The 14,381-nt window shown below is 34.7% G+C and overlaps 2 protein-coding genes across 2 annotated transcripts; both read right to left on the reverse strand.

Moving 5' to 3' along the window:
• Positions 1-343: 343 nt before the first annotated feature.
• Positions 344-7,124, reverse strand: LOC131928485 (zinc finger protein 260). Its single transcript, XM_059284549.1, has 2 exons — positions 7,039-7,124; positions 344-3,238 (listed from the first exon to the last, which is right to left on the reverse strand). Exon 2 carries the CDS (start codon positions 3,213-3,215, stop codon positions 996-998), a length of 2,220 nt encoding a protein of 739 aa, XP_059140532.1. The 5' UTR covers positions 3,216-3,238; positions 7,039-7,124; the 3' UTR covers positions 344-995.
• Positions 7,125-12,405: 5,281 nt separating this feature from the next.
• On the reverse strand, positions 12,406-13,414 carry LOC131928480 (carbohydrate sulfotransferase 12-like). Its single transcript, XM_059284543.1, has 2 exons — positions 13,012-13,414; positions 12,406-12,743 (listed from the first exon to the last, which is right to left on the reverse strand). The coding sequence occupies exons 1-2, from the start codon at positions 13,412-13,414 to the stop codon at positions 12,406-12,408; spliced, it is 741 nt and encodes a 246-aa protein (XP_059140526.1).
• Between the last annotated feature and the right edge of the window lie 967 nt (positions 13,415-14,381).

A 14,381-nucleotide genomic window follows, 5' to 3' on the forward strand; every position in this document is an offset into this window, starting at 1 on the left:
GGGCTGTATGGGGTATCTCAGTACATAGAGGGCTGTATGTGGTATCTCAGTACATAGAGGGCTGTATGGGGTATCTCAGTAAACTACATAGAGGGCTGTATGTGGTATCTCAGTACATAGAGGGCTGTGTGGGGTATCTCAGTAAACTACATAGAGGGCTGTATGGGGTATCTCAGTAAACTACATAGAGGGCTGTATGGGGTATCTCAGTACATAGAGGGCTGTATGGGGTATCTCAGTACATAGAGGGCTGTATGGGGTATCTCAGTACATAGAGGGCTGTATGGGGTATCTCAGTACATAGAGGGCTGTATGGGGTATCTCAGTACATAGAGGGCTGTATGGGGTATCTCAGTAAATAGAGGGCTGTATGGGGTATCTCAGTAAACTCCATAGAGGGCTGTATGGGGTATCTCAGTAAACTCCATAGAGGGCTGTATGGGGTATCTCAGTAAACTACATAGAGGGCTGTATGGGGTATCTCCCCTCCTCTGGCAGTGAAACCTGGGTGACAATAAAAACCATGCAAAATAGTGAACCTTAAGTACAATACATAATCTACATAAATTACAATTTATTTAAAAAATTAAATATTCTATTTTTTTTATAGATTTGGCAGTCGGAGAATACAATTTAAAAAAAAAAATTATATATAACATTCTACCAATTTTTTATATAATGGATATAGTGTTCATGAAAAATATTCAAGTCTACCAACACACAAAGTATGAATATTATATTTAAATTTAAAAAACTGAAGTTCCTTTACATTTATTTTCAACACATACTACATACATCAGCCTCCAAAATGAGTAATTATCTGACCAAACATGTAACAGACATAATATTTATTTTAATTTTTGTTCACGATGAGATAATTAATGTTTTAAATTATAAGAAAACATAACAAGAAATGTTACATAAAAACTGTTTTTCTCGACAATGAGTAAAACAGCCTTACAACTAATATTTTTATAATAAATCTCCTTCACATTTTACTGTTTTTCTCTCGAGTGAATAATTTTATGCCGAGAAATATCATATTTCCGAGAAAACAATTTATGACAAATATCACACTCATGTTTTTTAACACCAGAATGAGTAGCTTCGTGCTTGGATAAACTATTCTTAAGAGGAAACTTTTTATAGCAGATGATACATTCATATGGTTTTTCTCCTGAATGAAGAATTCTATGGCTAGTTAATTGGGACTTTAAAGCAAATTTTTTCTGGCAAATATCACACTCGTGTTCCTTAACTCTATGACGAATACTTTTATGTTTAGATAAAGAATTTTTCCGAGAATATATTTTATGACAAATGTTACATTCGTGTTGTTCATCAGAATGAGTAATTTTATGTTTAACTAAGGCATCCTTCAAGGAGAATTTTTTATGGCAGATGTCACATTCATGTGGCTTTTCTCCAGAATGAAGAAATATATGGCTAGTTAAAGTACTTTTCCAAGCAAACTTCTTATGACAAATATCACACTCAAGTTTCTTGATTCCAGAATGAATCATTTGATGCCTAGATAAACTTATTTTGAAAGCAAATTTTTTATGGCAAATGCTACACTCATGTGGTTTTTCTCCCGAATGAGTAACTGTATGTCTAGACAAAGTATGTTTCAAAGAAAATTGTTTATGGCAAATGTTACATTTATGTGGTTTTTCTCTCAAATGAATAATTTTATGTCTAGATAGAGTAAGCTTCAAAGAAAATTGTTTATGGCAAATGATACATTCATGTGGTTTTTCTTTCAAATGAATAATTTTATGTCTAGATAAATCTCGCTTGAAAGAAAAATTTTGATGACAAATATCACACTCGTACTTTTTTTCCAAGTGAATTATTTTATGGCTAGATAAAGCTTTCTTTAGAGAAAATTTGTTATGACAAATATCACACTCATGTTGTTTTCCTTCACAATGAAATTTTTTATGTCTAAACAAATCACTCTTATTAAAACAAATTGTATGACAAAGATCACATTCATTTGTCATTTCCTTCGAGTGAATTTTTTTATGCTCATATAAATACTTCAGCGAAAACTTTTTATGACAAACATCACACTCATGTTTTTTAACTCCAGAATGAATAATTTTATGCCGAGATATATCATATTTTCGAGAAAATAATTTATGACAAATATCACACTCATATTCCTTAATTTCAGAATGAATAATTGTATGCTTAGTAAAGTTTTCCATCAGAGAAAAAGTTTTATGACAAATGTTGCATTCGTATGGTTTTTCACCAGAATGAATGATTTTATGCCGAGCCATATCATATTTTCGAGATAAAACTTTATGACAAATATCACACTCATTCTCTTTAACTTCAGAATGAACAAGTTTATGCTGGGACATATCACGTTTTCGAGAAAACAATTTTTGACAAATGTCACACTCGTACTTGTTAGCTCTGGCAGTAATCGTTTTAGATTTGCATACATGTTTGTTAACAAAAACTCCGTGACAAATTTCACACTCATTTACCCGTACCAACGAGTGAATCTTTTTGTGCTGAGCTAAGTAAGTCAGGGAAACCTTTTTATGACAAATATCACACTCTTGTTTATGCTCTCTAGAATGAATAGTTTTATGGGTTTTTAAATTATTCTTCTGAGAGAATTTTTTATGACAAATATCACACTCATGTTTTTTAACTCCATAATGAAAAGTTTTATGGGTTTTTAAATGACCTTTCTGAGAAATCTTTTTACGACAAATACCATTCTCATAAACTCTTGAATGAGTAATCTTATGCTCAGATAACCCTTGCTTCACAGAAAATGTTTCATCACAAATATCACACTCATGTTTTTCCGCAGAGTAAATTATATTATTTAAACTTGATATATCTAAATTTAAATCACTGTGAATCTCTGAACTCAAAAGAGTCACTTTTTCTCTATAAATAGCAGAATGTATTGAATTATTTATCTGCATATTTGAACCATATGGCTTCTCATCTTCAGAAGTTTCAAATGTGACAACATGTTGTATGTCCTCAATAGTTGAAAATGCTGACACAACTGGTTTAATGTCCTCAAAGCTAGAATATGTTGATAGTATGTCTGGCTTTATGTCCTCTAAAGTTGATAATGTTGATTCGTCTGACTTGATGTCCTCAAAATTTAAAAGATCTGAATTGACTGTCACATCTGATTTAGATTCAAAACTTATTGCAATGTTTTCTCCCTCTTCCATTCTTTTTAGGTTTAGACAGAAAGCTAAAAAACAAAAAAAATTAAATATTTATTTGAGAGCAGAAATAGAAAATAGAATAATTAATAAAGAGTTTTAAGTTATCTTAATATTTAATTGGTAAAGTTCTGCAATGTTATAAATCCAAGTTAAGCTACTCTATTTGAATTTTTAAAGTGCACTTTTATACTTGTATATGTCTTATCTTATACTTTGCGACATATTTTTAAATTGGCAATAATAAAGTAATTTTTCTATTACTAATTAATCAATTCAAATGCTACCCATTTTGTAGATGTGCTGATATGTATATAATAATTTACCTATCAATACCTCTGAGATGAATCAAAGAAATATCTCTGTATCAATTACACAAAATGCCAAAAACAAATATGGTAACAAAGTTACTGGGGCTGTTTCCAGACAGTTATTTGCTAATCATTCATTGCTTTTAATTAACTTTTGCTAATAATGGAGGCGGCCGAGTTGACGAGAATCCTTGAACAAACAAATAACTATGACGTGGGGCTGAAATCGATCATGGAGTTCCTGTAATGTGTGTCTAACGAAACATCTGGTTATAACTTAGGCTTGATGAAAATAAATAGAAATGTAGCCTTAAACTCATCAAATTATATTCAAGTTTTCTGTATTAAAGTGTATTTGCAACTTTTATAGCATCGATTCTAAAAATATTAACTTTCTGAATTATTTTTAGGTTGAAGTTTTTATTTTTATTTTTTTTACGGTTTTACTCTGTTGCCTCCATTAAAATTATTAAATGTAGGCCCTATCTGTAGGCATATTATTGGTAATCTACCGTTTTAGGTACATAACATTGGCCGAGACTAGTAATGTGAAAAAAGATGACTCATTAAATTTTAGTAATTATTCGCAATTTTAGGATGATTTTTTTTTTGAAAGTTACATAAATGTTTCAAAGTTTCATTAATGTACCTGATTTTAAAATATCCTATTAAAACTTTTCAGAAATAAATAAAGACTAGCAATGTTTCCATCAGATGCAGCCAAGCTCATTTACTTTAGCAGCCATCTTGTTTAAATCTTTTTTGGTAAAATTATAGTTAGAGATTCAGGGGAAACCACTCTAACTTACAGAAGGCCGCTGTTTATATAGCAAATCTTGCTCGCAAACACTGCTGTTTAAATTTAAAGTTAGTTTCTGGCCTATAGGCCAGGCCTATTGATTTAGCCTTTGATTTTGGTTTATTATTCAGTTATCTAAAATATTTGACACACATATATCACAATATTCTTGTATTAAAGCCTTGACAATGAGGCAACTTTTTTGCACATTACTAGCATCGGCCGATGATTTTACGCACCTAAAACAATAGAATTTTAGATTAGGCCTACCCTATTTTTTACTATTTACTAATTTAATATTTAGGCCTATTGTAATTTTTTTTATTATTACCTATTACTAATAGGGCCTATTAGTAATTTAGTATAGTAGTATAGTTAGACCTTCTCTTAGTTGAACCTCTGTTGATGTTAAATAATATTAATATGTTGTTGATTTGGAGAATAGAAAATAATGGAATATTTATTTTGAATTGATAAGAAAAGGTATTTGAAAAAGGCGATTTTAAAATTCTAAATCTAAACTGTTAGATCTAGAGTCTAGATCAGTGGTTCCCAACCTTTTTCGAGTGGCGACCCCCTTTTATAAAAATTAAGTGACCCGCGACCCCCATAGAATTAAAAAGCCGAAATTAGTATGGGAATCAATAAGCACTAAAATTAGTTTTTCTAGTAGACTTTCAATATGAACTACTCTTGATAACTGTTTTAATACCATGAGTAAAATTGCATACTATTCACTAAACATTCGCGGTTAATTTTTGTTTTAAAGTCTTTTTTTTTGTTAACGCCAACCTATGTCATTATCATTATCTTAATTTTGTTTTTAATCGAAAAATAGTGTTCGAAATAAAATTATATTCTCGAAAAGTCAATCAATTTTACGTTTGGATATAAATAGTTAATACTACACCAAAATTGTGTCTGAAGTTTTTCGTCTTACGCGGAATCATTCTACAAATCAAAGAATTCATCTTGTAATTCATCGGGAATGCTGGCAACATCAAGGGAAGAAGAGATTGGATAATGCATCAATGCAAATTCTTTTTTTTTTCAGCTCAGAGAAATAGCGCTGCAGTTTGTTTTCAATAGATTCAAGATGTCCAGAAATTTCTTCTTTCAAAATTTTAATTATCTCACAATTAGATTCATCTACCACACTGCAGAGTTTCTCAAAATTAAAATATTTCCAAGATTTATTTTCTTCGCCGATTTTGCAGCTTTGATAAAAATGCCCCGAGATTATCATGGAATGTGATAATATTCGTTAATTTTCCCTGAAGCTTCAGGTTATGCTTATGTTGATGTTGGAACACATCTGCTAGGTATGATACTCTCTCCAACCACTCTATGTCGTTTTAAGTATACCAAAAGGTCTTGTTTCCTTTGCATTTCCAAGAACAATTTGATTTCAGATTTCAATTCAAAAACACGATTCACAATTCGTTTGACAGCCAGCGCACTGTAGTGTAGAAGAGCAGAACCTCATGATCTTTATTTAGGTTTTTGCTCAGTTCTTTGAAGGCTCCAGATTTTATATAATTTACGACTTATACTAGCAATGGAGTCTTGATGGCGATTGGTGAGGGCAGTGGTTAGGGAGCTAAATCTTTTCTGCTTTCTGAAAGCCCGATTTTGACCTAAACATAGATGGTGGAACATCCGTACAAACCCTCAGAGCCGTTTTAACACATTTTAATCATCCAATTAAAAAAAAAACGTATTTATTTTCTCCATGCTATCTTCACGAAAGAGCAACTCTTCTTTGCTATCATCTGAATAAATATAGACAAAGACCAGCAACTGCGAACATGAACTCGCGTCCAGAGGCGTAGCGACCCTTCCCGGCGCCCGGGGACATACTTTCAATTTGGCGCCCCCCTCGGGAGCAAATTTTCGATTTGCACCCCCCCCCCTCAAACTTTTTATTTGCACCCCCCCCACCTCAAACTTTCAATTTGGCGCCCCCCCTAAGGTCGACGCCCGGGGACATATGTCCCCCCCCCTCGCTACGCCTCTGCTCGCGTCTGTTGATTTATCAACTTGAAAAGCAAACAATTGTGAAAGCTTAATTTCAATAAAAATGTGTTATTTAACATCTACGGACATTTAAGAATTAACTTCACCATCTTCAACATGCAGCGTTTGATGAGATTTTCTCCTATTGTGTTTTTTTTTTTTTGCTTGGCATTTTCTGTCGCGGCTTCATGTGATGCTTGCACTAATGCTGTGTTTCCTTGGTGAAAACTTCCTGTTCGACCAAGTCTCTGACGTTTACAACTAGCTTCATACCGACGAAAAAACTCCATATTTTTTTTGGTGTGTTTCGAATGACTCGTGTTAAATGACGTTTTAGTTTTGAAGATTTCATAGATTCGTGTTTGAGAACAACTTTGTACAGTACGCTTTGCTTCTTCTCTATTCCCTTTCCAGTGATGTTAGTAAAGCCGAATTTCAAAAATTCTTCTAAATATTTATGTTTTGTTTCAAATTACTAAGGTTTAGTATACCAGTTGGCGACCCCCCAGAAAGCCCTTCGCGACCCCCAGGTTGGGAACACGTGGTCTAGATCTAGATTCTAAACAGAATTTACTGAAAGTTATCTTCCCTTGTTCCGCTTAGTTTAATAACAACAAGAGTAAACTAAGAGTCTAAAAGCTACTAAAATAATTTAAATTTAGATAGATTGCGATCTAGATCTAGTAGATTAGCATTAACTTACATTTTCCAGTTGATATAGCAAAACACAACAAAAAAATCGATCAGTGATTCTACTCGCTCGATTCTAGAATTTTAGGAGGGGTTCATCACGTCAGGCGTTCCAATGAATGATGTAGAATGTAGGCTATTTTATTAAGAGAAGTGACCTCATTTTCCGATCCTGCGATTGGATAATAATGTGCATCGCGTCAGAAAAGTGTAACAGTCCAACTTGCGGATAGGCCTAGGCCCTAAAAAAAAATGACACAGATTTTATCTCCTATATGCATTATACAATAATTAAAAACAGACCTACAAATTAATTTAAAAAAAAAAATGCATCCGCCGAACGGTGTAACGTATGTTGAATTTTGCTAAGATCCGGGTTTTAAACTAAACCACCAGCCTGTCTGACAAGGGAAACAGTCCATTATAAATTCAGCACACTCATCTTAGCTTGGTTATATCCCCTTAATAAGCATTCGATAGAATTTGAGGGCATGGATGTTCTGATAGCTGGTAATTAGCAAACGTTTATGAGTGTGTACTTAACAACCTAGCTAAATTTCATGTCAGTCGGGTGAATGATGCAGTAATTTTCATAAAAGTTTAGCGTACCCAAAACGCGCGTTGCCGAGGGCTGACGTCATATTTTATGAGTAATTCATCAATGTGTAACCGACAGAGGCGTAGGGATTCTTCCCGGCGCCCGGGGACAAACTTTTCGATTTGCACCCCCCCACCCCTCAAAATTTCGATTTGCACCCCCCCCCTCAAACTTTCGATTTCCACCCCCCACCCTTTGAGATTTCGATTTGCACCGCACCCCCCCCCTCAAACTTTCGATTTACACACCCCTCAACCTTTCAATTTATTTTTCCAACCCATTTTGGCGCCCCTTAAGGTCGGCGCCAGGGGACATATGTCCCCCCCCCCCCGCCCCCCCCCCCCCCCCCCCCTCGCTACGCTACTGGTAACCGGTAACCAATATTAAATCAATCTTGTATTTATAAACGCGTTACATTGTTTTCTGAAACTTAGTTATTCAAATGTAAACAAATAAGGCTCTTTAATTCTTGGGTCACAGCTTATGGGGCGCGGGTTCGTTTACGCTAACGCTCAGACGCCACAATACATACTGTATGAAATAATTGAGTTTACGTTAAGCACCCTCAGTAATAGTATACCGAATACACATCGGTTATACTAACGCAGGGGTGCCGAGTGCAAACCCGGCTTTGGTTTAGTCACCGTGTCCCTTTTGTAGTTGCTATAGCGGCATAGGGCGACCAAAGCTTTTATTTAAGAAAGCAAGATTGTTTTTATTTTTAGTATTTTCAGTGTATTTATTACAAGCTTGTTATTGTAAAGGTTTTTATATTTGTTTTATTCCATAGTTTGAAAGAATAATTTGTTTTGCTTAATCATGTTTTTCTAAAAACTTCTTGACTCTGGGGTTTTTGTCTGAATTGGGGCAAAAATTTGAAACTCACTCCTGATTTGAAATTTGGGACGACATAATAAATGTAGTTTTATAATTGTTACTTCTTATCACAATTTTCTGGGCCATCATAATATTTTCTAATTGCTGAATAATTATTTAAATAAAAAAGAATGTACCCCAGTAAACTAATCGGTCAACTTACTTCATGTCTAAAGCAAATATATCTGTTAGGCTTTCCTCTTAGTTTATAAATATGTCCCTTTTAATAGGTTAAAAATATATTTTGCAATCTATCAAAATGACGACCTTGTTTGTATAGGTTTGACGCAGTGGTAATTTTAGAAAATCAGGGGAAAAAACTAATACTGTCTTACTTGGGAATAATTTTCATGATTGATTCCCTTTATCTGTATGTAACTAGGGGAAGCTACCGACAATAGTTGTCCTGCTGTTTTAGAGGTGGGGACAACGCGACCACCCGCGAGATTTGACCGACATCGCCTGTACCCATTTATCAACCCGGGCGTGTCCAGAGTGATCGTACCTGCTGTGCCAAGATAGCAGAAACGATGGTCAGGCAGACCTTGGGTAGCAAGGAGCTTGACCGCCCAGACACCGATTAGATCTTGACACCTAAGGCGTTAAATAGCGACCCACCGGCCATCGCCCTTAAAGTATCTGGAGCTGACCAGGTTTTGATCACGGGCTGCGGGACCTTCACTAGCAGCAACAGGTAATTTACGTCGCACAGGGCGAGATTGAGAGTGATGTACGGGGAGGACGGACTGTTACTTTGAAAGCTAGGACATGACTTATCGACCTTCGGGAATATTCTCAGATTCCAGGGTTAGCCAATAGATACGGAGCCCAAGAAACATGACCGGACAATACGACCAGAAAACACTTGCAAGACTGTAGACTAAACTCTGGTTCTGGCACGAAGCATAAATCCAGAATAGGAAGAACTAGAACGGACGTGTTTCCTGGGTAATAGACCGGACTTAGGGGTGAATAAGAGGGTTAGTGTGAATGTTGAGTATGAATGTACGTTGTTAGTTGATTCATTGTGAATTTTAAGTACGAATATACGTTGTTAGGTTGCAAGCTATTGGGGTGAAAGACTAGTTGATGATTGTGATGATTAACCTTTTTTATAGTTGATTTCTTTAAAGACTTTGGAGGTCTGTTGGTTTTTTTTTTAATTTGTGTGTGTGTGTGTGTGTGTTGTTGTTACTACCACAATAAAAAAAAAACAAACCTACCATCGTGCAGAGGACATCATGCTTACTTCATTAGTTTTATATGGATATTGTATAGAAATTAATTAAAACAAACGGGAGGTGCCTGGAGTAAAATTGTGGACTTTCTGGGCCATCAGCTACCAAAAAAAAAATAAAGTTGAGTTATTAAAAAAAAGAAATTAGTAACTAATTATCAACAAAAATAGTTTTTCTTAGTGGCTAAAAATTGCTGTATTAGATAAAGAATTTATAACAACGTTAATACCATAGAGACGTCGTCATATGCATGTAATAAGACAGGAGTATTTGGTAAAGGTTTAAACACTATTAAGGGGAAAGAAGTGGTGCTGTTTTGAATTGTGCTGTATTTTTCATTATTGTCTCCCTTTGACCGTCTACCTCGTTTGTTAAAAATCAAGTTTGATGTCTGTCTAATAAATTGTGTTTAGTTAAACCTACTAAGCAGCTAATTGATCTACCCTTTCATTTGCCCAACATTGATATCTAGGTCAGTGATTTTTAACCTACCGAGATACCGAACCCGACATTTGCACATTCATTGAACTCTTCTTAATAATTCTATTGTCAGAAACAATTATTGAAATAAGACAAGAGTATGTTAGTTGTCAAATTCATAAACCTTTATCACAGGCGTAGCGACCCTTCCCGGCGCCCGGGGACAAACTTTCGATTTAGCACCCCTCCTCGAACTTTTCATTTGCACTCCCCCCCCCCCTCAAACTTTCAATTTGCCTCCCCCCCCCCTTTAGGCGGCGCCCGGGAACATATGTCCGCCCCCCCCCCCCCCCCGCTACGCCTCTGTTATTTTCATTGTTGTCTCCATTTGACCGCATTCCTTAAACACTTAAACTTATTTAAGTTGCACTAAGCAAAAACAAAATGAAAGGGGATGGGGGTGGTGTGTGTCCTACGTGTTGTGGTTGCTTCTATTCATGTGCTTATGTTTATGATATCTTTTTGTTGAGGCATTTGTTAAAAATCAAGTTTGATGTCTGATAAACTTTTTATGACAAATATAAGATTTATATTCTTTAAGTCCAGAATGAATAAGTTTATGGTTTAATAAAGTTATCTTTAACAGAAAACTTTTTAATAACAAATATATTGACATGGTTTTTCTCTATCATGAATTATTTTATGGCTTGATACATCTCCTTTATGAGAAATTGTTTTATGACAAATGTTACACTCATGTTCATTAACTCCAGTATGAGTAATTTCATCATAATCAAAGAAGTCTTTTGAAAATACATTTTAAGGCAAATATTACTACCATGCTCCTTAACTCCAGTATTAATAACTTTATGTTAAAATAGATTACCCTTTTGAGAAAATGATTTGTGACTAATATAACATTCACGTTGCTTTTCTCCAGAATAACTTCAATTGTTGAAACTTAATTTTTCGAAATGGTTCACATGCATATATTTTAAATCCTTTAAATCACTGTATTTTATAAGAAATACTTTTTCTTTACATGTAGATGAATCTGTTTGAATTGCCAATCTGTTGTTATAAAACATCTGGAACAGCTCCACATCAACATACCTCCAGGCTACAGTCTCTTTAATTTGATATACTTTTATTTATTTTTATCCCATCATCTTATAAGGTATAAATTATAAATTTGGGATAAATACAATTACACAGGAAATTGTTAAGAAGCAACTTAACAAAATAGTAAAATATGGAACATCAAACCAAACATATGTATATATATATATATATATATATATATATATATATATATATATATATATATATATATATATATATATATATCCTGTCCACCATGGCCAGTCCTCGGACTGGGCTGACCGGCCAAAGGCCGAAATCAAGTAAAGTTTCGGACTTTGACCAGTCAATAGGAGGCGATATTGGCCAATGCGTGATTTGGCCAACTTCGGGCTTTGACCGGAACATATATATATATATATATATATAATATAATATATAAAATAATATATATATATATATATATATATATATATATATATATATATATATATATATATATACATATATATATATATATACATCTATATATATAAATATGGCGAAGGACAGGATTAAACGACATTGTCTCAGAAGTTCGAACGAGGAGATGGAGATGGCTGGGCCATGTCCTACGCATGAGCAAAAAAAAGACTCCCCAACATGGCGCTGAAGTGGAACCCACCCGGAAAGAGAAATAGAGGAAGACCACTGGGGAGATGGAAGAAGTACAGGCTACTGGCAAAACCTGGCATGAACTAAAGTGGCTCGCCCAGGACAGGGTGGAAAGGCGGAGATTCGTTGCTGCCCTATACTTCACAGGGAGTAATGAGGATTAATGGAATGGAAATATATATATATATATATATATATATATATATATATATATATATATATATATATATATATATATATATATATATATATATATATATATATATATAATAAACAACCCCCACGTAACATTTGGTGTCAGAAGTGGGATCCAGATGATCCCTCTTTCTCGAACAACTAAATCCCCCTAACATATATAACAATAGTAATTGTCCTATGTCTCATTTCAGTATTCTCGGCAATTTTTTTTTTAATTCTTAAATACAATTTTAATGAGAAAATTTAAGATCAATTGTCTTACTACAAGTTATCAAACTTTTTTAGTCTATTGCGATTTGTAAAATCTTTATTTGAACTAAATTGGTGGTCGTATGTCGTACTCAAACATTTCAAAATCAGCTTGAAATTTTTCTTGAATAGCTCTGACATGCGCAGACGTCACAGTTTTATACGCTTCGACAAGTGACGACCGTCTCTGTGTTTGGGATTCCTCTTTTGTGATCGGGTTTCCCCTAACCAAGTTCTCTAAAACTGTGCGAACAGTTGGCTCAGTGTAATCAGGAAGGTCTTCGGGAAATTGAGAGCTTGATCGTATGTGACCATTGGCTTGAAAAACATACCACATACTTCTGACTAACTCTTTATTTGACAAACATTTGGTTAAATTATGCATCTTGTAACTCAGGTAGTAGTCTGACAGGATAGTATAGATTTCTATCACTGTATAATTGACAAAGTCGATATCCCTTAACAGATGAATGTAGTTGAAATATTTTAAAATCTCGTTGGCGTCTCGCGAAAACGTTTCCATTTTCCCGATAAAGTGCGGGTCGAACTCACACGGGTTGCAGGTTGCAGCCACTGTTCTCATATGGTTGTCAGTTGACGTCATGGCATGCGAGAGAAACTCACTGAAACTGACGTTGTTTTTACAGATATCCGAGGAAAACGTACGCCTGACCCAAAAAATCTGGCAAGTAGAATTTGTCCAGGTACACACTCCACAGCCGCGCGTACGGATCTCTGGTGAACATGAACTTTTTGGCCGTGGTAGGAAGTTCAGGTTTTAGATTATCCCAGTTTTTATTTCCAATAGGAAGCAAAGGCCCATAGTGGACTTTTCTACGCTGTATTTCAAACGGGGATGTGATATTCAGCCGTCTCATCTCATCTGCACGACTGATGAAGCTGAATATCCGACCCCACGTGGTACAGCCGGCCTTGGCAACGTGACAGTACACCATGTTCTTTGGGTTGTCGTAGAGGATGGACCAGGTGTTTAGTTTTTTACCCAGGTTCAACGCCCAGTGGGACTCACAAGCTTGCTTCATCACAAGACGACGATTTTCAAATACGTCAGTCATACTTTCGTCTTGATACATCTGAAATAATCGTACATATATATACACAAAAGAAAAGTAATTTCCTCATTAGACCTAGCCATCTATCCGGCAGTCAAAAACAAATTTGAAATATTTCTTGACCTCGACCTCTGAAGGAATGTTGTGGTCAGCACTATGCCCAGCCGCCTTTATTTTCCACAACGTAAATTGAGTAGCCATCAGAGATATGTGGACTCAGTGACGTCATACAGTCACAAAGCCGAACCGAGATCTGAACTCGATATCTTCAAACTAACAACCAACGCTCAACCGTTCGACCACGCCGCCATTATTAGGAACATATATCAAAAGATAAAAATGAGCGGGGATCATCAAAATATGATGGATTTATGGATCTCAGATGCGTAAAATATTTTACATATTTACTAACTAAGCCAATGAAGTTGATAGGAATCATAGTAAAATACTTACAATTTTGGGCAAATGTTGTTTCTTAATCCAGTCTGTAAGAAATCAAAAGAAATCAAAAGAAATATAGTTGTATACAATTAATACAGCATTTAGACGTAGCTTATAAAAACTTTAAATGTAAAATAAATATCTCGAGCCTGATAAAAATGGATTTTAAATCAAATGAATGAAATATCAAATTTTCTAAAGCACTTAGTTTTGCTGATAAATAGATTAATAAAATATAAAAAATCTTGGAATATAAACAGAAAAAAAAAGCCAATCACAGACATTTCATTAAAGTAAGACATAACGGAACTTGTAAAACGTAAAGAATATAAGGTTACATTGTGGAACCAGGCGGTCCATAGATATTGATGATGTAATGCCGTTATTGATTACGCTAGATATTGATGTCCTAATACGATATGATGAAAGCTCAACCGCTGAAGTGAATTTGTATAATAGTTTGGGTTGTTTACGGAAAGTATAATTTTAAATGTTAGAACTAGAATAAATTGTATATAATACAGCTCAT

This window comes from Physella acuta, unplaced genomic scaffold (assembly GCF_028476545.2).
Source record: "Physella acuta isolate Inbredline_101_S28 unplaced genomic scaffold, ASM2847654v3 ptg001507l, whole genome shotgun sequence".
Lineage (NCBI taxonomy): Eukaryota > Metazoa > Mollusca > Gastropoda > Physidae > Physella > Physella acuta.